General features: G+C 58.7%; 2 protein-coding genes across 6 annotated transcripts; one reads left to right on the top strand and one right to left on the bottom strand.

Annotated features, from left to right (window-relative positions):
• The first annotated feature begins 49 nt into the window (after nt 1-49).
• KMT2B (lysine methyltransferase 2B) lies at nt 50-20481 on the top strand. 5 transcript variants are annotated; one of them, XM_082437766.1, is made up of 38 exons: nt 205-596; nt 1745-1817; nt 2057-2251; nt 2396-4077; nt 4312-4425; nt 4520-4670; nt 4957-5236; nt 5398-5453; nt 5684-5962; nt 6270-6364; nt 6645-6743; nt 6885-6998; nt 7120-7266; nt 7366-7461; nt 7933-8050; nt 8547-8660; nt 8833-9017; nt 9092-9181; nt 9267-9371; nt 9505-9578; nt 10177-10292; nt 10388-10479; nt 10560-10697; nt 11438-11596; nt 11842-11962; nt 12040-12118; nt 12221-12381; nt 13435-13662; nt 13746-15042; nt 15129-15218; nt 15296-15405; nt 18391-18528; nt 18613-18687; nt 18792-18969; nt 19274-19381; nt 19499-19582; nt 19701-19830; nt 19921-20481. In XM_082437766.1, exons 1-38 carry the CDS (start codon nt 228-230, stop codon nt 20194-20196), a joined length of 8016 nt encoding a protein of 2671 aa, XP_082293892.1. In that variant the 5' UTR covers nt 205-227; the 3' UTR covers nt 20197-20481. The 5 variants fall into 5 exon arrangements, with proteins under 5 accessions (XP_082293894.1, XP_082293891.1, XP_082293892.1 ...); XM_082437764.1 differs by having other exon boundaries at nt 2057-4077; XM_082437765.1 differs by lacking the exon at nt 18613-18687 and having other exon boundaries at nt 204-596; nt 2057-4077.
• Nucleotides 20482-20872: 391 nt separating this feature from the next.
• IGFLR1 (IGF like family receptor 1) lies at nt 20873-23603 on the bottom strand. Its single transcript, XM_082437801.1, is given in 6 exon segments — nt 20873-20979; nt 20982-21251; nt 21337-21727; nt 22015-22197; nt 22682-23127; nt 23512-23603. Coding segments are annotated over 5 exon segments (1083 nt in total). The 5' UTR covers nt 22868-23127; nt 23512-23603; the 3' UTR covers nt 20873-20926.
• Nucleotides 23604-23633: the final 30 nt, after the last annotated feature.

Here is a 23633-nt window from a genome sequence, read left to right as displayed (position 1 = left end):
TGCGCTTCAGATGCGGTCTAAGGGTGACGGCCGGCCGGCCTCGGACTCCCGCTCCCGTGGTGCCCCGCGCGCGGCCGGCCCAGCCCCCGGCTCCCGCCAACCCGGCGGCGGCGCTGGTTGTTGTCGTGAGCCGCCGCCGCCCCGCCCCTCCTCTGCTCCCCTCCCCCCCGGCCCTGCTTACGGGCCGCCCCTCCCCCCGCCTCCCCGGCCCCTCTCACGGTGCCAAGATGGCGGCGGCGGCGGGCGGCGGCAGTTGCCCCGGGCCTGGCTCCGCGCGGGGCCGCTTCCCGGGCCGGCCGCGGGGTTCTGGCGGGGGCGGGGGCCGCGGCGGACGGGGCAGCGGGGCCGAAAGAGTGCGGGTAGCTCTGCGGCGCGGCGGCGGCGCGGCGGGGCCGGGCGGAGCCGAGCCCGGGGAGGACACGGCCCTGCTCCGTTTGCTGGGGCTCCGCCGGGGCCTGCGCCGGCTCCGCCGCCTGTGGGCCGGCCCGCGCATTCAGCGGGGTCGGGGCCGGGGCCGGGGCCGGGGCTGGGGCTGGGGCCCGAGCCGGGACTGCCTGCTGGAGGAGGAGAGCAGTGACGGGGAGTCCGACGATGAGGTGAGGCAGTCGGAGGCGTCCCCAGCGCCGGGCGGGGCGGAGGCGGGGGGCTTCCAGGGGTCTGGGTGGCCCCGAGGGGTGGCGTGGGGAACCGTGGTCCTCAGGCCTCCTGAGGAGGGAAAGGGCCCTGGAAATAGGCATGGGAGGAGGTAGGCTGCACGGAGCTGTCGGAGGAAGAGGCCTCTGAAAGTGGATAGAGAAGCCCGGGCTGTAGCTGGGCACTTGGGCCCGAGGCTGGTTCTGCTGAAGTGTCTTGGGCTGATCTTTCTTGGTAGTTGGTAAATCCAGGGCAGGAGAGGTTTGGGCTAGGAGGCTGTGGAGACTGCACGCCCAACCGGTGGTTGACAGCAGCAGCGTGGCTCGAGTGGACCCCAGGCTAGGGCTCTCTGGGCTCTTACCTGCAGGCTGCCCCGCCCGGCCGCATAACCTCCGACACATCCCTGATTTCACCAGCGCCCCAATTCTTCTTCTGACTTAAAGTGGAGAGAGGGTAAAATGGTGGAGGGCTTCCTCTTGGGGGCACAGGTTGAAGAGAAATGGAATGCAGGATGAGACTGGGCACTCTAGCAGGTCTGAGTTCAATTCAGGATTTATCATCAGTCTCTCAGAAAAGGCAAGAAGGTGTGCGTTTTATTACTTAGGACAGTTTGTAGTCACTTGAGGACTCAGGGCAGATTATAATATGATAAACCGCTTGATACACACACACGCGCACACACACACACAAACACACACCCTGCTTGGGTGCCCCAATTCCCATTTTCATTCAGGAAGAAACTACAGTCCGAGAGGGTATAAGCAGAGGTTCCACTTTTTTCTCAGTTGGAGGATGAGGGAATCTGAGGATAGTGCCTACTGCCTGATCTGAGGAGACCCTCTTGTGTTCCCTTTGGACCAGTGAACCACTGATGGCTGTGCTGGTGTGGTCTGGAACTGGGGGTGCAGGTTCAAAATACCCTCGGCCTCCATCCCTAGGAGGATACCGTCTTTTCTTTTCCCCTCACTTTCCAGTCTTTTTAGTTCTTTTGTAAATAGGGATATGTTAAGGGGGAAGCTGGGGATATTCCTCGGAACCTGAGTCTCACATGAAACGAGGGCTTTGGCACTGACTGCTGTTTCTCCCCTCCACCCCTGGTCCCCTAAATCAGGAGTTTCAGGGTTTTCATTCAGATGAAGATGTGGCCCCCAGTTCCCTGCGCTCTGCGCTCCGATCCCAGCGAGGTGAGTGATGGGGAAACTCTACCTCTATAGCTTTACAGGAATGTTATTCTTGCTTTTCATGTCAGCTCTTCCCTGCTCAACTAGAGTCTTCATCAGTTACCAAGTGTGTTCTGTGTTCAAAGCTCAAGCTAGGCTGGGCTGTCGGGGAAACAGACAAGACTTAGTCCCTGCCCTCCTGGAGTCTTCCTCAGTCTGCAGGGCTACCTTGACCCATCTCCCCACACCTATTCTCCTTTTAGGTCGAGCCCCCCGAGGTCGGGGCCGCAAGCATAAGACGACCCCCCTTCCGCCTCCTCGCCTAGCAGATGTGGCTCCTACCCCCCCAAAGACTCCTGCCCGGAAACGGGGTGAGGAGGGCACAGAACGGATGGTGCAGGCACTGACTGAACTTCTCCGGAGGGCCCAGGCACCCCCAGCCCCCCGGAGCCGGGCATGTGAGTCCTCCACCCCCCGTCGGTCTCGGGGGCGGCCCCCAGGACGGTCAGCAGGCCCTTGCAGGAAGAAGCAGCAAGCAGTAGTGGTGGCAGAAGCAGCTGTGACAATCCCCACACCTGAGCCCCCACCTCCTGTTGTTCCAGTAAAACACCGAACTGGCAGCTGGAAGTGCAAGGAGGGGCCTGGCCCAGGACCTGGGACCCCCAAGCGTGGAGGACAGTCTGGGCGAGGAGGCCGTGGAGGCAGGGGCCGAGGCCGAGGCGGGCTCCCCCTCGTGATCAAGTTTGTTTCAAAGGCCAAAAAAGTGAAGATGGGACAATTGTCCTTGGGACTTGAATCAGGTCAGGGTCAAGATCAACATGAGGAAAGCTGGCAGGATGCCCCTCAAGGAAGAGTTGGATCTGGACAGGGAGAGGGCCCCTGCTGGAGGAAGGAGCAGAAGCTGGAGGAGGACGGAGAGGAGGAGAAAGAAGAGAAAGACAAGGAGGAGGAGGAAGAGAAGGAAGAGCGAGCTGCAGCCGAGGAAGAGATGGTGCTAGCTGAGGAAAAGGAAGAGGCAAAGCTGCCGTCACCACCGCTGACTCCTCCAGCCCCTCCACCTCCTCCTTCCCTCCCACCCCGCTCAACATCTCCTCCATCCCCACTTTGCCCTCCACCACCCCCAGTGTCTCCTCCGCCCCCACCATCCCCTCCACTGCCTCCTGCCCCAGAGGAGCAGGAAGAATCCCCTCCTCCCGTGGTCCCAGCTACATGCTCCAGGAAGAGGGGCCGGCCTCCCCTGACTCCCAGCCAGCGGGCAGAGCGGGAAGCTGCTCGGGCAGGGCCAGAGGGCACCTCTCCTCCCACTCCAGTCCCTAGCACCACCACAGGAGGCCCTCTGGAAGACAGCCCCACTGTGGCCCCCAAAAGTACCACCTTTCTGAAAAACATCCGGCAGTTTATTATGCCTGTGGTGAGTGCCCGCTCTTCCCGTGTCATCAAGACGCCCCGGCGATTTATGGATGAAGACCCGCCCAAACCCACAAAGGTGGAGGTCTCACCTACTCTACGGCCTCCTGTTGCCACCTCCCCACTCGCCCCCCAGGAACCAGCACCAGCCCCGTCTCCACCGCGTGCCCCAACTCCTCCACCTACCCCAGCCCCACTCCCTGAGAAGAGACGGTCCATCCTAAGGGAACCCACATTTCGCTGGACCTCACTGACCCGGGAACTGCCCCCTCCTCCCCCTGCTCCTCCGCCGGCCCCACCCCCGCTTCCTGCACCCGTCACTCCGTCCCGGAGGCCCCTGCTCCTTCGGGCCCCTCAGTTTACCCCAAGCGAAGCCCACCTGAAGATCTACGAATCGGTGCTTACTACTCCTCCTCTTGGGGCCCTTGAAGCCCCTGAGCCAGAGCCGCCTCCTGCCGATGACTCTCCAGCTGAGCCTGAGCCACGGGCAGTGGGCCGCACGAACCACCTCAGCTTGCCTCGATTCGCCCCTGTGGTCGCCACTCCTGTTAAGGCCGAGGTGCCGCCTCCTGGGGCTCCAGCTCCAAGCAGTGGGCAGCAGCCTCAGGCTCAGCTGCAGCAGCCCGTACAGGCCTTGCACACCCAGCTGCTGCCTCCAGCACTACCACCACAGCAGTCACAACTACAGCCGCAGTTACAGCTGCAGCCGCCGCCACCGCAGCAGCCGCCACCACTGGAAAAGGCCCGGACTGCAGGCCTGGGTTCCTTACCACTGTCTGGTGTGGAGGAGAAAATGTTCAGCCTCCTCAAGAGAGCCAAGGTGCAGCTAATCAAGATCGACCAGCAGCAGCAGCAGAAGGTGGCATCTTTGATGCCGGTGAGCGTGGTACTTGGGCCAGGCCCCTGCACCCAGCCTCAATTCTCTGCAACCCCTGAACCTCGTTCCCTCCCTAGACACCCTCCAGCATTGCAGGGAACCTTCAGAGCCAGTCCTTCCCCTGTCCCCCAGCTTCCTGTGTTCCTTCCCTGGCCCCATCCCTCCCCAGTGCTAGTCTCCTGGCCCCATTTTTTCTCACACTCTAGCCTCTGACCCTGTTTATTCCCCCACCAGTCAAGCCCTGGAGGGCAGATGGAGGAGGTCGTGGGGGCTGTCAAGCAGATCCCAGACAGAGGTTCTGTCAAGTCTGAAGATGAATCGATGGAAACTAAGAGAGAGAGACCGTCGGTATGGAGTGGGAAGAAGGCCCTCTGAAGAAGGCTGGTTGCGGGGCCACAAGGGGCAGCGCTCCACATGTGTTCCTGCTTTCTCCTCCCCCCAGGGCCCAGAGTCCCCTGTGCAAGGCCCCCGCATCAAACATGTCTGCCGTCATGCTGCTGTGGCCCTGGGTCAGGCCCGGGCCATGGTACCCGAAGATGTCCCCCGCCTCAGTGCTCTCCCTCTCCGGGATCGGCAGGACCTCGCCACGGAGGGTAGGGGTGGGCTTGTTGGGAAATTTGACAGCTGTGTCAAGTTTGGGGGCAAGTGAAGGCATCAAGAACCTGGGGGAATGGCAGCTGAGTCGGGTGCTTGGGGCCAGGTGGCGAGTGGGTTGGAGTGCTAGGTCTTAGCACTTAGTGTTGGGAGCACCTGGAGTGGGAGCACTGTGGGAATGTGGGGGCCAGAAGGCCAGTTGAATGGGATCTAGGGGAGGTTAGGGAAATGAGGTAGAACTCCTGGTGGCTTTGTGGCTCCATCCCGGCCTCTCCGCTGCACTAGATACGTCGTCAGCATCTGAGACTGAGAGCGTCCCATCTCGGTCCCGGCGGGGCAAAGTGGAGCCAGCAGGACCTGGGGGAGACTCAGAGCCTGCGGGGTCTGGAGGAACCCTGGCACATGCACCCCGGCGCTCACTGCCCTCCCATCATGGCAAGAAGATGCGGATGGCACGGTGTGGACACTGTCGGGGCTGCCTGCGTGTGCAGGACTGTGGGTCCTGTGTCAACTGCCTGGACAAGCCCAAGTTTGGGGGCCCCAACACCAAGAAGCAGTGCTGTGTGTGAGTAGCTGGGGTGCAGCCTGCATTCCCACCCGTGGTTGTCAGTTACCCAGGCCTCCTGCCCCAGCAGAGCAGTGGGATTGGCATCCTTGTGGAGAGCTTCCTCTCTTCCCCCAGACCACCAGTCCCCTACCCTGGTGACGTGCTGCTCCCCTCCCCAGATACCGGAAGTGTGACAAGATAGAGGCTCGGAAGATGGAACGGCTGGCCAAAAAAGGTAACGAGGTTTGAGGAGCACTTCTTTACACAATCTTACTGAGATTCGTGGTACGGAGGAAACCATGTCTTCTTTGCTCTCCTTCCCATATCTTTGCAGTCCCCCACCTTTCTTTTCTTTTCCATCGTGTGCTTGTTTGCTTCTGCCCCATTTTTTTCTGGCTTTTCTCCATCCCAGTGTCCCATGTCCCTGGCTGAGCTCAGATCCTACTAAGTCCCCTGTTCCCACAGGCCGGACGATAGTGAAGACGCTGTTGCCCTGGGATTCCGATGAATCTCCTGAGGCCTCCCCTGGTCCTCCAGGCCCACGCCGGGGGGCGGGAGCTGGGGGGCCCCGGGAGGAGGTGGTGGCCCCCCCGGGGCCCGAGGAGCAGGACTCCCTCCTACTGCAGCGCAAGTCAGCCCGGCGCTGCGTCAAACAGCGACCCTCCTATGATATCTTCGAGGACTCGGATGACTCAGAGCCCGGGGGTCCCCCTGCTCCTCGGCGTCGGACCCCCCGAGAGAATGGTGCGAATTGTTTGTTGCTTCCTCTGTCGGTCAGTTCTGTGTCTTTTGTGTGGAAGGGTCAGGACTCCCAGACCCAGGGCTTTGTCGGTCTCAGTGTAGAGAAGGGGAGTGGTTTTAGTGGACAGGGAGGACGGGTGCAGGGTGCAGGAGGTTTTCAACAGCCTGCTGAACAAGGCCCAAGTCATCTTAGTGGACCTTGTCTAGTTAAAGAAGGCCCTAGGGATCCAGGTAACAATTGGGGGTTGTAGAGGAGGGGGAATGGGGCAGAGAAGAGGGGGAAACCTCACCGCTCACGTGTCCTGCCTAGAGCTGCCAGTACCAGAACCAGAGGAGCAGAGTCGGCCCCGCAAACCCACCCTGCAGCCTGTGTTGCAGCTCAAGGCCCGAAGGCGCCTGGACAAGGTCAGCATAGCCCCACACCAAGAACCCCGAGTCCTGTGGAAGGCATGGCTCCATCCCAAGGAGCTTCCTGGCAAGTCAGGGTAACAGGCTCACTTGAGTGCTGTGGTGTGTCCACGCCAGAGGACAGGTCCTGAGGGGGTGAAGCAGGCCTGTCCTTCTGGAAGGCCAAGTAGGATCTGGGCACAAGGTAGGGTTGGGTAGGCTGGAGGAGAGGGCGGTGAGGAGACAAGTTGGTAAAGGGTGGGGCTGGCAGCACTCTGAGCACCACCGTCCTCCCTAGGATGCTTTGGCCCCTGGCCCTTTTGTCTCTTTTCCCAATGGCTGGACTGGAAAACAAAAGTCCCCTGATGGCGTGCACCGGGTTCGTGTGGATTTTAAGGTATGGCACGGAGCAGGGGAGGGTGGCGGGGACTACGGTGGGAAGAAACTTGTTGATTATGAGTGAGAAACCAGGGCTTTAAGGTTGGATCTGGCTTGTGTTCCTGGCTGCTCTCTGATCCCTTGTCTTCTTTTCCCTCAGGAGGATTGTGATCTGGAGAACGTGTGGCTGATGGGCGGCCTGAGCGTACTCACCTCCGTGCCAGGGGGACCACCGATGGTGTGCTTGCTGTGTGCCAGCAAAGGCCTGCATGAGGTTGGACCCCTGCCTTTTTTCACAGCCCCCCAAGTCTGGTTTCTTGGGCCCTCTCCACAGGGTCACATTCCCTGGCCTCCTGGCCTCACACTCTGCCCGTCATTCCGTCTCCCCACCCCAGCTGGTGTTCTGCCAAGTCTGCTGTGACCCTTTCCACCCATTCTGCCTGGAGGAGGCTGAGCGGCCCCTGCCCCAACATCATGACACTTGGTGCTGCCGCCGCTGCAAGTTCTGCCATGTCTGTGGGCGCAAAGGCCGGGGATCCAAGGTTTGGGCACGAGGGCCATGGCAGTGGAGGCATGAAAGAGAAGGGGTGTTCCTGTGCCAGTAGATTCTGCCATTGCTGTCTTTCTCCAACATCCAACAGCACCTCCTGGAGTGCGAGCGCTGCCGCCATGCTTACCACCCAGCCTGCCTGGGGCCCAGCTACCCAACCCGGGCCACACGCAAACGGCGCCACTGGGTGAGAGATGAGGCCCCCACCCCTTACTTTGGAGTTCTGATTAATGCCGCACACCACCCCCAGACTTGCTCTAGGCCAGGGCTCTCAGGAGGAGGGGAAGGGTGGAGGTCCTTCTGAGAGTTTGATAAACATCACACGTCCTCTTCAACAATTTCACGTAGACAAGATTTATGTGCAGAATTTGTATGTAATGGTTTTACGGGCTCATGTATTCCATGGCCCCCAGCTCACAGCCCCCTCCTGCTCTAGCCTAACCTCTTCTGTCTCACTCTACCGATCTCCCCACTTCATTTCTCTCCTGCCCTGCTTCTTTTCTTCTCCCTTCCTCCTCCTCTTCACCTCTCCTGCACACCTTTTCTCCTCTTACCCATCCTTCCTCATCTGTCTCCTGCCTCCTCTTTGCCCATCCCCCCTTCGCACTGCTCCAGCCCGGTGTCTGGCTTTCCCCCTAATGTCGCCCTGCCCTCCCAGATCTGCTCAGCCTGCGTGCGTTGTAAGAGCTGTGGGGCGACTCCAGGCAAGAACTGGGACGTCGAGTGGTCGGGAGATTACAGCCTCTGCCCCAGGTGCACCCAGCTCTATGAGAAAGGTGGGGACCTGGCAGGGGACCGGGGCCCCGGGGGCCACCGGGGAGTGGGCCAGGTTCCTAGACAAGCAGTTGGAACAGATACTCTTCTCTAGTGGCTTTCTACTCTCTTCTAACTTTGGAGCCTTTCCTTCCACTCAGAGTACTCTCCCGCTGAGGGCAGTGGGAGTGGAGGGCCTGGAGCCCACCCTTGTGGTGGTCCCTGAGATACCTCCTGGAACCTCAAGTCTCCACTGAGCTCTTTGAAGACCTGGGCTTCCTCATTTACTCAGGCAGCATGTTTAGCAAAGCTCTTTCCTTTGTGAGGCCTTGGGGCTGCAGAGTTAGAAAAGCAGCCTTATCCTCAGCCAGCTTTTGGGGAGCGGTAGGGACCCAAGTGGGGCATGACAGAGGCAGCTCATGCAGCAGTCAGGGGACGGCTGGCCTCTGGGCAGGGACTCTGAGCGGCAGCTAGTGGCACCAGCCCCTCTGACTTGTCTCTTCCTCCCTCTCGCTCCAGGAAACTACTGCCCGATCTGCACACGCTGCTATGAAGACAACGACTACGAGAGCAAGATGATGCAGTGCGCCCAGTGTGACCACTGGGTGCACGCGAAGTGTGAGGGGCTCTCAGGTGAGTGGGTGGATTACCTGGGGGCTGGCCTCAGTCCTTTGGGGATCCCTGTTCTACCTTCCACCACAGGCCCTCAGGGGACAGGGCTAAATGTTCTTGGTGATCTGGGGGCTACTGAGAGCCATCACATCTCCCTAAACCATTTTTTCCTTTTCTACCCTGTCTGTTCTAGATGAAGACTATGAGATCCTTTCGGGGCTGCCAGACTCAGTGCTGTATACCTGTGGGCCGTGTGCTGGGGCCACGCACCCCCGCTGGCGAGAGGCCCTGAGTGGGGCCCTGCAGGGGGGCCTGCGCCAGGTGCTCCAGGGCCTGCTGAGCTCCAAGGTGGCAGGCCCACTGCTGCTGTGCACCCAGGTCTGGGGCCCCAGGTGGCAGGACGGGGTGGGCCTAGGCCCAGCACGAGCCCTGCTGACTTCCCCTATTTGCAGTGTGGGCAGGATGGAAAGCAGCTGCACCCAGGGCCCTGTGATCTGCACGCTGTGAGCCAGCGCTTTGAGGAAGGCCACTACAAGTCCGTGGTGAGTGGGACACTGAGAGGAACAGGTGGGTGCCAGGAGGAGAGGGTTGGGGTCGAGGCTCGAGTCCTGACAAACCCCCTTACAGCACAGCTTCATGGAGGATGTGGTGGGCATCCTGATGAGGCACTCGGAAGAAGGAGAGACGCCGGAGCGCCGGGCTGGAGGCCAGACGAAGGGGCTCCTACTGAAGGTGAGCTCTTTGGGGGATGCCTGGAGGGTAGCTAGCGTGGTAGTGGGGAGGAGAGAGTGGGTCCTTCAGACCCTGCCCCTGCCAGCTCTCCTGGGGAAGCCAATTCTTCTCATCCTGTTAACCTGCTCCCCAGCTGCTAGAGTCTGCGTTCGGCTGGTTCGACGCCCACGACCCCAAGTACTGGCGACGGAGTACCCGGCTGCCCAAGTGAGCAAGGCTGGGTAGCAGGAGGGGAACCAGGGAGTGAGGGCAAAGGCAAGGGCACCTAGGAGTCCAAGGTCAAGCTGGACTGAGACGAGGAGCAGGGTTAGGGTCTGGAGGGTGGTGGAACCAGCATGAGAGTCCCTAGTGGCTCTAGACGAGCAGAGACTCAGATTGTGTAGTTAACTCTCACTTCGGTTCTACTTTATGCAAGGCGGTGTTGGGGACAGCAGTGGGCGAGCCATGTTTGGGAGGGTGGGCAGGCACTGATGACCCAGACAGTCAGGGCGCTGATGGGGAGACCCAGGGGCTGTGGGAGCCCAGAGGAGGCGCCTGCCTAGGAGCCTAGGGCCTGAGGCTTCCCGGAGAGGTGACATCCAAGCTGAGAAGTGGAGGAAAAGTATTCCGGGCATGAGGAACAGTGTTTCGTGGGCCAAAGGTGGCATGAGAGAGCCTGGCTTGTTTGGGAGACTGAGAGAAATTCCACGTAGAGAGAGGACAGAGAGTGTCATGGCATGTTCAGGCTGATACTGTGGGTGGGCCCCAGTGCAGCCCCCACCCCCCGTTAAAAGGCGTGTCAGAGGCTGACCCTGCCTGTCCACAGCGGAGTCCTCCCCAATGCCGTGTTGCCCCCTTCCCTGGACCATGTCTACGCTCAGTGGAGGCAGCAGGAACCAGAGACCCCAGAATCTGGGCAGCCTCCAGGGGATCCCTCAACAGGTACTGGGAAATCGGGGCTGGAAGCCAGATCCCTTGGTTGGTGGGCCAGGCTCCAGGTCCTCATTCTTGGACCTTCCTTCCCACACCCCTTCCAGCTTTCCAGGGCAAGGATTCAGCTGCTTTCTCACACCTGGAGGACCCCCGTCAGTGTGCGCTGTGCCTCAAATATGGGGATGCAGACTCTAAGGTGAGGGCTACTGCATGAAGCCCAGGCTGTGGGGTCTGGTCTCTGGGGCCTCCCCTCCTGCCACCCTCCTCTGTCCCCAGGAGGCGGGGCGGCTTCTGTACATCGGGCAGAATGAGTGGACACACGTCAACTGTGCCATCTGGTCAGCCGAAGTGTTCGAAGAAAACGACGGCTCCCTCAAGAACGTGCACGCTGCTGTGGCTCGAGGGAGGCAGATGGTGAGGGCATGGGCCTGGAGAGGTGGGCAGTCCTCGGGGCCGTCCTCCACTCGGAGACAGCTCTTGTTTAGTCTCTGCCACAGCTTGTCCTTCCACTGCTGGTCCTAGGTACCTTTCTTGGTTGTCCCAGCACTGTGGTGCTGCAGTGACAGCAGCTCTTTTCCTATTTGTGCTCTCTGGTCGTAATATGGGCCTGAAGCCTGGGAGACTAAAAGTTAGTCTGTTGAATCCTGTTGATTAAACCTGTGCCAGATGCTTTCCATACAGTGTGGCACTTAGCTCTTATTACATCCCTATGAGGTGAGGTGTAGCCTGAGTTAGAATCCCCCTTACCAGTTTCGAACCTGAGTCAGGTACTGTAGAACGTCTCCAGCTCACCCTCAGAAAGAAGGGTGATAGAGAGATGTACCACGGAGGGCAGATGTGAAGATGAAATGAAATAATACAGGTTCCATGCTAGAACAGCATGAGGAAGATGGTAAGGTAAATGCCACGCTCAGCCTTAGCTCTTGTTATTTTTTTTCCTACTGCAATTCTGTTTCAAACAGTCTGAAATGGTTTTGATGTGTACGTGGCCCTGGATGCAGCTAGGGGAGAGGTAATGTTTGGTGAGTGCCTTTGCTTGGTGAGGTGCTGGGCTAGTCAGGGGCCCAAGCAGAGTCTCAAGGACAATGATGCTGAGTGTGAGACCCTGGCTCGGGTCACTGGCTTCCCCCTTTAGCATCCCCTTCCCCCCACAGCGCTGTGAGCTCTGCCTGAAGCCTGGAGCCACGGTGGGCTGCTGCCTTTCCTCCTGCCTCAGCAACTTCCACTTCATGTGTGCCCGGGCCAGCTACTGCATCTTCCAGGATGACAAGAAAGTCTTCTGCCAGAAACACACAGACCTGCTGGATGGCAAGGTTGGCCCGCACCCTGGGGGAGACAGCTCCCCACTGCACTCTCTTCCTCTTCCACTCAGGGAGCTCCGTAGCCCCTCAGGCCTGGCCCCAGCTGCCTCTCAGTGTCTCTTCCTTGTTCCCTTACCCCCTGCCCCCAGTCCTTTAGTCAAGCCCCTGACTGACCAGTCTCTGCCTCCAGAGCCTTCCCTCGCATCCCCCTCACCCCCCACCAATCCAGCAACCCCATTTGCCACCCCCCCTCCCAGGAGATCGTGACCCCTGACGGTTTTGATGTTCTCCGCCGAGTCTATGTGGACTTTGAGGGTATCAACTTCAAGCGAAAGTTCTTGACGGGGCTTGAACCTGATGCCATCAATGTGCTCATTGGTAAGCAGCTTGCTCTCTACCCTGGTCTTCCTGACCCTGCCTGGGCCCACCCTCCTGACCTCTCCTCTGCACCATAGGCTCCATCCGAATCGACTCCTTGGGCACTCTGTCTGACCTCTCAGACTGCGAGGGACGGCTCTTCCCCATTGGCTACCAGTGAGCAGCCCAAGGGACATTGGTGGGGCAGGGGGGTCTCCAGGACTGGATCTTGTTTCCTAAGTTGTCCTGACCCTCCTGTCCCACACGCCCACCCCTCAGGTGCTCCCGTCTATACTGGAGCACAGTAGATGCTCGGCGGCGCTGCTGGTATCGGTGTCGAATTCTGGAGTATCGGCCATGGGGGCCGAGGGAAGAGCCGGTTCACCTGGAGGCGGCAGAGGAGAACCAGACCATTGTGCACAGCCCCGCCCCTTCCTCAGGTACAGCCTGGGAACTCCTTCATTTTCTTCCCTGAGTGCTGCCCTCCCCAAACAGTTACGCACCAACCCTTATTCTTCTTGTGCCCTAAGGAAACCCCAGGATGCTTGCCATTGTTCCACTTGTTGTAATGGCAGTAGCTTGAGATGACTTAACGGCTGCGCATAGTGTGCGGGGGCTGTGCTCAGCGTCTCCCAGGACGCTGAGGGGAGAGCGCCATGCTACCTGCTTGTGCACAAATGTAGGGAGCATTTATGGCCACCTGACTTGGGGCTGCGTGCTTATGTAATGCTCCCCACAGCCCTTTGAGAAAGGTGTAAGCTCCTCTGTACAACTCAAAGAGGGCAGTAGCTCTCCACAGTGACCTAGTGGTGGAGCCAGGATTCAAGCCTAAATCTGCTCATTTCCCAAACTGGCACCTTCCCAACTGTGCTAGCACTGAGGGATGTAGCTGAGCGCTGGATGGCACGAAGCAAAGAATGGGCTTGGAGATAGGTAGAGGGAGAGGTCCTTGTGGGCCAAATGGGAGGAGGAGGAGATTTGGATTGCGCTTGTGGGTAAGGTGTTTGTTCTGGGTTGGAGCATGACACAGGGTAGAGAGGGGAGGAGGGTACAGCCATCCTGGCTGGAAACAAGGAAGTGTTGGGAGGAGGCAGCAGAGATCAGCTTGCACAGATTGGGTGGAGCCAGGTAATGGGGAGCCGCAAGCGCCAGGACGGGGTGGATGCATTTGATGTGGCAAGGATGTGCAGAGCAGGTAGGACTGGCCATGTGTGGGGCCTGAATCAGCAGTAGGCAGCCAGCAAGTGGGGAGATGGCAAAGGATGGGTGAGGAAGGGTCACAAAGGAACTCTGACCCAGGTGTGTGTGGAGGTTTTGCAGAAGCCGCAGAGGGGTTTGGGACCTGGGTGATGACTCGGAACCCATGCGCCTTGTCCCCAGCTCAGGGGTCAGGCAGAGAAGGTACGGTTGGTTCAAAAGAACGAAGGGTATGTGAGGGGAGGCTTTCACAAAGAGCCCCTGCCATCCATGATGCCATTCTCTTGCCTCTTTAGAGCCCCCAGATCATGTGGACCCCCCACCAGATACAGGTGCCCTTATCCCTAGAGCTCCTGAGCACCACTCACCCGTTGAGAGCCAGGACCCCCCACTTCGGCCGGATCCAAGCAGCGCCCCTCCTCCAGCCCCCCGCTCCTTCTCGGGGGCTCGAATCAAAGTGCCCAACTACTCACCATCCCGGAGGCCCTTGGGGGGTGTCTCCTTTGGACCCCTGCCCTCCCCTGGTGAGTACCTGGGAGTGTCTGGGAGAGGGGTGGGGCAGGGTGAGGCAGGAGCTCCTGGCTGACCCTGACCCTTCCCCCTACAGGAAGTCCATCTTCTCTGACCCACCACATCCCTACGGTGGGAGACCCGGACTTCCCAGCTCCCCCCAGACGCTCCCGTCGTCCCAGCCCCCTGGCTTCCAGGCTGCCACCATCGCGGCGGGCCTCTCCCCCTCTCAGAACCTCTCCTCAGCTCAGGGTGCCCCCTCCTACCTCAGTCGTTAGAGCCCTCACACCTACCTCAGGGGAGCTGGCTCCCCCTGGCCGGGCCCCATCTCCTCCACCACCCCCTGAAGACCTGGGCCCAGACTTTGAGGACATGGAGGTGGTGTCAGGACTGAGTGCTGCTGACCTGGACTTTGCGGCCAGCCTGCTGGGGACCGAGCCCTTCCAGGAAGAGATTGTGGCTGCAGGGGCAGTGGGGAGCAGCCACGGGGGCCCAGGGGACAGCTCGGAGGAGGAGGCCAGCCCCACCCCCCACTACGTCCACTTCCCTGTGACTGTGGTGTCTGGCCCTGCCCTGGCCCCTGGAGCCCTCCCTGGAGCCCCCCGCATTGAACAGCTGGACGGAGTGGATGATGGCACCGACAGCGAGGCCGAGGCAGTCCAGCAGCCTCGGGGCCAGGGGACTCCACCTTCAGGGCCAGGAGCAGGCCGGGCTGGGGTCATTGGGGCTGCAGGGGACAGGGCTCGACCTCCCGAGGACTTGCCGTCAGAAATCGTGGATTTTGTGTTGAAGAACCTAGGGGGGCCTGGGGAGGGGGGCGCTGGGCCTAGAGAGGAGCCACTCCCCCCAGCACCTCCCTTGGCCAATGGCAGCCAGCCCCCTCAGGGCCTGCCCCCTAGCCCAGCTGACCCCACCCGGACGTTTGCCTGGCTCCCTGGGGCCCCAGGGGTCCGGGTATTGAGCCTGGGCCCTGCCCCCGAGCCCCCCAAACCTGCCACATCCAAGATCATCCTTGTCAACAAGCTGGGGCAAGTGTTCGTAAAGATGGCAGGGGAGGGTGAACCTGTCTCACCCCCAGTGAAGCAACCACCTCTGCCCCCTCCCATCCCCCCCACGGCCCCTGCTTCCTGGACTCTGCCCCCAGGACCCCTGCTGGGTGTGTTGCCAGTTGTAGGGGTGGTCCGCCCTGCCCCTCCCCCACCCCCCCCTCCACTGACGCTGGTGTTGAGCAGTGGGCCCCCCAGCCCGCCCCGCCAGGCCATCCGCGTCAAAAGGGTGTCCACCTTCTCTGGCCGTTCCCCACCAGCGCCTCCCCCAAGCAAAACTCCCCGGCTGGAGGAAGATGGAGAGTCCTCGGAGGACCCCCCCCAGGGTCCAGGGCTTTGTGGCAGCGGGTGAGTGAGCGTGCCCAGGCTGCGGAGTGGGAGAAAGGTGGGCAGGAGAAGGCACCTCAGCCTTCTCACGGTCCACCCCGCACCAGGTCTAGCCGAGTGAGGATGAAAACGCCCACTGTGCGTGGAGTTCTCGACCTGGATGATCCTGGGGAGCCCACTTGGGGGGAAAGCCCGAGGTGAGTGGCCAGCCTCCTTTCCCTGGAGGCTCTGGAACCTCTGTCGCTTCCTCCTTCTGACAGGTCTCTCCTCACAGGCCCCTCCAGGACCAGTCCCCTCTGCTGCCACTTCCAGAAGGTGCTCCTCCCCGGGCCCCCGATGGTCCCCCTGACCTGCTGCTTGAGTCCCAGTGGCACCACTACTCAGGTAGGGGCCAGCCTTTCCCTCTCACTGCATCCTTCCCTGTGCTTGCCTCAGCTGAGTAACTCACAGATACAGAATTGGTCCACTTAAAAAAAAAAAAAAAAAAAACAACGCACTGGGTGTTGCACATTGCACACCTACCTGGGTACAAGCCTGAGGCTGGGTGTTAGAGTTACAGAGACACCCTTGGGAGCTTATGGCCTGTGTCAGAAACAGACACATGCCTGTTCAGTGTGCCCAAGAGCCCAAGGAAGGGCTTCAGGGGCTAGTGTACCAGGGTCAGAGGTTAGGTACCTAGTAAAGCCAGAGATGAAGTTCTGGGGATCATCCACAGAGGATGGAGCCCACCTAGGACCCAGAGGAAGGACAAGAACAGTGGGAAGGAGATCAGAGGCGGGTGGTGTCCCAGCGGCTCAGGGAAGGGAGTGGTCAGCAGTGCCAACTGCCACACACAACACCAGGCATGTGGGGTCTAGGATTGGTGTACTGTCTGGGCAGGTGGCACAGGGTAGGGAGGATGTTGTGTCCGAGTCCAGAACTGAAAACAGTGTTTGACGAGGAAGCCAGAACAGCAGTCAGGCACCTTGCCAAAAAGCTCAGTTAAGAGTCTGGGGTGGGGGTTGGGGGTTGGGGGTTGGTGGGAGCAGCTCAGAGGGGTTTGGTGTGAGGGCTGTGACAGCAAAAGCAAGAATGAGGGTGGAGGGGACTCGTGGATGGAAAAGGAGGTGGGAGGAGACATAGCGGTCAGGTTCGCATAAGAGACCCCTGAGATGGAGGGAAGGACATGAGGAAGGCGTACAGGCATACCTCGTTTTATTGCCCTTTTTCTTTGTCACATTTTTTACAAATTGAAGGTTTTTGGAAACCCTGCATGGAGCAAGTCTATCAGCGTCATGTTTCCAACAGTATTTGCTCACTTTGTGTCTCTGTGTCACACTTCGGTAATTTTCTTAATACTTCAAACTGTTTCATTATTTGTTACGGTGATCTGTGATCAGTGATCTTTGCTGTTACTCTCGCAAAAAGATTACAACTCCCTGAAGGCTCACATGATGTTTAGCATTTTTTTAGCAATAAAGTATTTTTTAATTAAGGTATGTACATTGTTTTTTTAGACATAATGCTGTTGCACACTTACTAGACTACAGTATAGTATAAACATAACTTGTATATGCACTGGGAAACTAAAAGATTTGTGTGACTCACTTTATTGCAATATTCGCTCTATTGCCGTGGTCTGGAATTGAACCCGCAGTATCTCCGAGTTATGCCTGTACTTGCAGAGATACGAGACATCAGTATGCAGGATGGGGGCACGTGGAGCAGTTCTGGCTGATGGACTCAGTGAAGCTGGAAGGGCAGTGCTCTGTTGGTCATGGAGGGCAGTGGGAGAGGGAGTAGGCTACAGCCAAGTAAGCTGATAATTGAGCAGCCTGAGGCTCGGAATTCCTTGTGGTCCCACGTCCTGTCCAGATGTGTGGATTTTCTCATTATGTAGAGCTAAGCTGCTGAGTATGGAAGTGGAATGAAGTAGACTGAGACTGTTTAACTGAAAGGCTACTTACAGGGGTCGGAGATGGCATGAGGCTATGGCAGTGACCATGACAGACAGGTCCCTGCCCATAGGGACCAGACCACATTTTGCTAGAGGAAACAGATGCATAATTAACAAGCGCATTCTAGCTTAGGATGAGCACCATGAGAAAGAAGAAAGTGAGAGTGTGCCCAGGCGAGGCCTCTGTGGTTGTGCTCAGGGAACAGAATGGAAGTGAGGATGGGGAAAGGTGGCAGAAGTCAGAGGTGGACCCTAGGGCATTGCGAGGCCCGGAGATGATGTGGGGGACACGGCAAGAGTTAGGTTTAGAGTCTTGCTTAGGGCTGGAAGGGCATATAGGCAGGTTGGCCCAGAGCAGTCCTGTGGGGAGAAAGTATGGCCGTGTGACTCCTGCCCCTCCTAAAGTATGCTCCACTCAAACGTATGCCCCCCACCCCACTCAACCCAGGTACAATGGTCAGGCCTCAGTCCACATCCTGCTTGAGCCAGTAGCAGCATTTGGTGTGCTGATCCCTCCCTCCTTGAAGCACTTCCTTTCCTGGCTTCCAGCACCCCAGCCGTCTCCTCACCTATGGCTGTGCCTCCTCACTGCCCCAGCCTGTCAGCTTTGGTGTGTCCCAGGGCCCTGGCCTTGACTTCTCTAATCTCCACTCACTCCCAAGTGCTCTTGTCTAGCTTCCTGGCTCTAAACCCCATCTCTAATTCTGATAGCCCCCAAATCACTAGCCAGGCTCTTATATCCTGCTGCCTGTTCGCCATCTCCACAAGCAAGTTGAAATGGGAGGTTTTCTAAGAGGAATCTCAGGCTCAACATGTTCCAAACAGTTCTCGACCTTCACCCCAAACTCGTTTCTCCTTCACCTTCACCAACCATCTCAGTCAGTGAGCATTTTATCCTTCCAATTGTTCAGGCTCCACACCTCAAGAATTGTCCTTGACCCCTGTTTTCTCTCACATCCACCTCACCTGTATCAGCTAGTCCTATCTGTTCTAGCTTTAAAATTTTTAGCCCCTGAGAAATCCCTCATAGTGTACATATACTTGATTCTGTGAGTATGGGCCTTTATAATAATATACTGGTAATCTTTACAGAAATGTGGTGCACATAAGAAAAATAAATGTGCAAAATATAGTAGTTCTCCAGTATTTTAAATTTTGTGTGAGATGCAGAAAAATGAGGAGTAGATCGGCATTTACGGTAGACTGAGTTTGAGTGAGCCATAAGCATGTCCTGCAGTAAAGGGACTGTAGGCCCTCTAGAAAAAATAATGTCCATTCTTTAGGGTTCACTGGGCAAACATTGCAGGAGGAAGGCCCTCAGACCTAGCAACTGTGCCTATACGCGGGGAGGAAGGAAGGGCAGAGGGGAACCAGGGGCTTGTGAGTCCAGGAGGGGTGACCCTCACCAACTCTGATCTGCTCCTTGGGACCAGGTGAGGCTTCAAGCTCTGAGGAAGAGCCTCCATCCCCAGAGGACAAAGAGAACCAGGCCCCTAAACGGGCTGGCCCACACCTGCGTTTCGAGATCAGCAGTGAGGATGGGTTCAGCGTGGAGGCCGAGAGCTTGGAGGGTGAGTTTGGGAGTAGCATTGACAGGGAGGGAAGGTGTCCCGTAGAACACCATCCTGACAGCTCTGGCCCTGCCCTCTCCCCAGGGGCATGGAGAATTCTGATTGAGAAGGTGCAAGAGGCCCGAGGGCATGCCCGGCTCAGACATCTCTCCTTTAGTGGTAACTGAGGGGTTTCACAGGGATGCTGGGGGCCGGGATGACTCCCTGTTGGCAGGATGGGCCTCCGACATGACTTACGTGTCCTCACTTTTGACTCTCCCCAGGAATGAGTGGGGCAAGGCTCCTGGGCATCCACCACGATGCTGTCATCTTCCTGGCAGAGCAACTGCCCGGAGCTCAGCGCTGCCAGCACTATAAATTCCGCTACCACCAGCAGGGAGAGGGCCAGGAGGAGCCACCCCTGAATCCCCATGGGGCAGCCCGCGCTGAGGTCTATCTCCGGTGAGAGGTCTGGGGTGTGGTGCCTGAGTCGGGGTAGCCCTATAGGAGTTCTCAAGGGTGGGAATTAAGTCTTTACAGATTAGAAACTGAGGTCTGAGGAGAAGATACTAGGCCACTCCAGAAGTTATTCCTAGAGTTCACATCAGAAGAATGAACTTCATCTGTTCCCCTTTTGCTGTGTCTTCAGTAGTAGCAGTATTGCTCCTACCCTACCGGCAGCAGGCCCGGGCCAGAGAATAGATGGGTAGCATCTTCTTGGAAGAATCGGTGTGAACCTTCTTCCTTTCCTCCCTCCCACGTGCAGGAAGTGCACCTTTGACATGTTCAACTTCCTGGCCTCCCAGCACCGGGTGCTCCCTGAGGGAGCCACCTGTGACGAGGAAGAGGATGAGGTGCAGCTCAGGTCAACCAGGTATGGAGGGCAGGCCAGGGTACTGGAGATGGTCTGGAAAGGTCCAAAAGAGGGTGATCGGGGCAAGAGAGGTCATTCCTGGGTACCAACCTGTGTGACGCTGCCGTCCCCCACCAGACGCGCCACCAGTCTGGAGCTGCCCATGGCCATGCGCTTTCGCCACCTCAAGAAGACATCCAAAGAGGCTGTGGGTGTCTACAGGTCAGTGGGGTCGGGGGGAGGATGCCCCTTGGGTGGATGGATAGGTGCCCTAGTGTGGGACTGCCTTGGTTCTGTCCCCCTGCCCCCTGACCTCCCCCTTGCCCATGCAACCCTGCAGATCTGCCATCCACGGGCGGGGCCTGTTCTGTAAACGCAACATCGATGCCGGCGAGATGGTCATTGAGTACTCTGGTATTGTCATTCGCTCTGTGCTGACTGACAAGCGGGAGAAGTTCTATGATGGGAAGGTAGGCTCTGCCAGGCGATGGGAATGAGACGGGTGAAACTGTGTGGTCCATGGGAACAGAGCCCCTGACTGCCCCACCCTATCCCTGTAGGGCATTGGGTGCTACATGTTCCGCATGGATGACTTTGACGTGGTGGATGCCACCATGCATGGCAATGCCGCCCGCTTCATCAACCACTCGTGTGAGCCCAACTGCTTCTCTCGAGTCATCCACGTGGAGGGCCAGAAGCACATCGTCATCTTCGCCCTGCGCCGCATCCTGCGTGGCGAGGAGCTCACCTATGACTACAAGTTCCCCATTGAGGATGCCAGCAACAAGCTGCCCTGCAACTGTGGCGCCAAGCGCTGCCGTCGGTTCCTTAACTGAAGCTGTGGCTGCCTGCCACGCCCCCCGCTGCCATCTTGCCCCTCGTCCCTCCCAGAGCATCTCACCCCACCCTCATGTTCAGGGTGGATGTGGGCATGCAGGTGGCAAGGGCCCTGCCTCCACCCCTCCAGCCCACCCAGCAATCGCCCCCTTCTTTCCCTGGGGGCCCAGGATGTAGATATTGTACAAAAGTTTCTAAATCCCTCCTTTTCTATGCACTTTTTTATTTAAGAGGGTGGGATCCCAGGTGGGAACCCCCCACAATAAAGTCTGTCAATGTTTGGAGAGGTGGTCTTCCATTTGTATGGTGCTGGGGGCAGGTAGGAGCTTCTGTTCCTCTGCGCCCCACACTCATCCTGAGCCAGGGAAGGCGAGAGGGCATCGTTCAGAATTAGAAGTAAACTGTGGGGGTCTCTTAAGGCTCAGAGCATAAATGTAACACCTATTCCAAGTTAGAACTCATGGGTCCCTATAGATGAACCCTCCCAAGGGTAGCAGGGCCATTTCTCAGAGGGGACCCTGGTTGCCCAGAGGTAACCCACATCTGGTCTTGTGTGTGTGGTGGGATTGGCCCATTCCCTGAATGGGGAGGGGAGTGAGAGGATGTCTGTTGGGTTTTGGCCCAATTAAGACTATTTTAAGAGGACCCGTGATGAGGCCCAGGGACAGCAGGCACTTACTTCAATGGAAACTTTATTTTTATCGGGTACTAGGCCGGGCAGGCCCCAGCTCAGCCAAGCTTGGACAGCACCCGCAGTGCATCTGCCCACCCTCTCTGGGCAGGTGTGCGCCAAGCTGGCCCAGAGAGGCAGAGGGCTCCCTTGCCACCACCATCTCCATCACGGCCCGCCGAGGCCAGCGACTGGGCCGCAGGGAGTAGGCGGAAGTGGACCAGGCAGCAGGCAGTCCATATTTTGCAGCCAGGTGTCGAGTGCTGCCACAGGCTCTCCCCCAACCTGGCCCAGGCTCAGGATCCAGCAGCACGATCAGCTCCTCCAGCACTTCCAGCTCATCCAGGAGGCGAGACAGCGGCTGTGATTCCAGACTTGGCAGCTCTAGGAGACAAAGGGAGGGGTGAAGGGGAGGAGGCGCAAGCTTCCAGCCCACCTCCCCCACCTCCTTGGTGTATCCTCAACTAACCCCTGCCTAGGAGTGGAGGCAGAGGGACCTTCCCTGAGTCCCCTGCCTCTGAAGCCTCCAGGGAGCCTGGAGGGGACGAGTGCAAGGAGAATAGGATGTGGGTGTTCAGGTCGTTGCAAACCAAGCCAGGATAGGGGTGTTGGACGGCTTTCCCCTGGTGGTGGCGACGGCGGTGCCTTTGCAGGGCGAGCAGGAGGATTACTGCTGAGGTCACGAGCAGAACCAGCACCAGGGACAGGTCAAAACTCCAACTCGGCCAGGCCTGCTGAGGGACTTTGTGCTCAGATGTCCACGGGAGACTGGGGATCGCCGGTGAGCTGGGCTCCTGGGAACTAAGGACGCTCAGTTTTCCACGTGTCAGGGGGCAGGGCTCCTTGTTAGGGACTGGCTTCTGGAAATAAAGTGGGAAGCATGCCCTACTCCTGCCTCAGCACAAACTTCCCATCCTTAAATCCCTCAATGGGGCCACATTCCCGCCTGATCCAGCCCTCCCACCCCGACTCCTTTAACCCCTGATACTATTAATACTGTGCCCCCATCCCTATCCTCTTCAGTTAGGTTAAACCCTCCCTTCCCTTGATACAGACCCCGCCCATCCGACCCCAAGCCACGCCCCCAGCCCCCGCCCCACTCCGGCAGGCTGCACCTTGCCCAGGCCCTCCGGAGCCCAACCAGCACCTGTCTGCCGCGCCTCCGGGTCCCGCCGCGGCTCCCCAAGGAAGTGGGGGCCGTTGCTCCGCCGCCACAAGGGCTACCTAGCTCCTCGGTGTTGGGGTTGCACTGCCCAGGAGGACACTCTTTGAAGGGGTGCGTTACGTGATTGCCCGCATCATCCGGCCGGCAGTTTTCCGAAAATTCAGTCTGGTGGGACACAGCGTCTCACGTGCAGCCGCCAAACCTGCCTCCTCTGCGCTAGTACGTGCTTTCCCCTTTGTCCTATCCCAGCAGTCCCCGCCCCTTGCACTGTACTCACCCAACCTATCAGCGGACGTGCCCACCTCTCTATTCCTCCCCACCACCCCCACACACACACACTAGCCCTGCCAGTCTCCCAACCTTCTCTACACAGGCCCCAGTCCTTTCATTCCCCCGCCCACCTCTTCCTCGCCTCCTGGTTCCCGCCTGTCTAACCGGCCACACCCCTTAACCATGACCCTCTTAACTCACACTGTCCCTTTCTTCGCAGGCTCAGCCCCCCATCCCCCCTTCGTCTACGTACGGCCCACCGCCCCTACCCCGAAGCAAGCCTCACGGGCCACACCCCACAGACCTCGCCCCTTCCCCCTTCCCTATCACCCCTTAACTCCGCCTGAACATATGCAAACGCCCAGTCCCCGCTCCTTACCCGAGCAGGGGGCGGCCCGAAGCGCTGCGGGCAGCTGCCACTGCACAGGTCGTCAGGGTTCCAGTACTCGAGGCGGCTGCAGTGCTGAGAGGCCTTCCTCGGCGCCGCCTGGGCCAGGAGCAGCACGGCAGTCAGGAGGAGGCATAGGGGCCCCATCCTGGCGGAGCCTGCCTTCTGGGGGGCCATGACCACAGGACTTCCTGCCACAGCGCCTCTGCCGCACTTGCCAGGAAACCGGGTCAGAAGAAGGAAGCAGTGGATGTGGGGGCATAGGATCCCCAGTCCCCTTTGGAAGCCAGGAATCTACTCTCCAGCCCCCAGACCAGCTCCTGGCCCGTTATCAGAGAGGCCACAAGGCCTCAAGATGGCTACAGCGAGGACTCTGGAGCCGGACTGCGTGGATTTATATCCCATCTCTGCCATCTTCTTGCCCTCTCTTTTCCCATCTGTAAAATGGGATAATAATAGTACCTGTCTTAGAAGGTTATTGTGGAGAAGTAAAACCATTACTGGAAGTAAAGCATTTAGAACACCTGGCACCTGGCATAGAGTAAGCTTAAGTATTAGGTACTACCTATTCCCATCTCAGGGCAGTGGGCATAGAGGACCCAGCCATCACCCACTGGGGACTCCCACCCAACTCCCAGCAATCTTACCTTAGCTCCTAACCCCAATCTCCTCCAGACTGGGAATCCTCCAACCTGCCACAACCAAGCATCTCCCCCTTGAGAATCCTCTGATGGACGTGCTGAAGTTTCAGCACAAAGGCAGCCCCACCCAACCAGTCCCACTTGGGGGTTTCTAGGACCCTAGGCATGCTGCTTTCCCACCTGTTGTTGGAAGTTCCTTGGCTGAGGTTGTGGCCAGAGCCCAGCCCTACTTCCCCTTTTCATCAGCAGATGTGGGGGTGGAAGGAAACCAGCCCACAGCCAGGCTCAAGCTAACAACGAAG

This window comes from Balaenoptera physalus, assembly GCF_965194825.1.
Source record: "Balaenoptera physalus genome assembly, chromosome: 19".
In the NCBI taxonomy this organism is placed as follows: Eukaryota; Metazoa; Chordata; class Mammalia; order Artiodactyla; family Balaenopteridae; genus Balaenoptera; species Balaenoptera physalus.
This window is presented reverse-complemented; position numbering and strand designations above follow the sequence as displayed.

What these genes read in the sequence shown, in the direction of transcription:
- KMT2B (XM_082437764.1), top strand. Translation starts at nt 228, where the DNA reads ATGGCGGCGGCGGCGGGCGGCGGCAGTTGCCCCGGGCCTGGCTCCGCG. An exon ending in ACCAAGAAGCAGTGCTGTGT is followed by an intron (nt 5,237 to 5,397) that starts GTGAGTAGCTGG and finishes TCCCCTCCCCAG; the next exon opens with ATACCGGAAGTGTGACAAGA. An exon ending in CGGAGTACCCGGCTGCCCAA is followed by an intron (nt 9,579 to 10,176) that starts GTGAGCAAGGCT and finishes GCCTGTCCACAG; the next exon opens with CGGAGTCCTCCCCAATGCCG.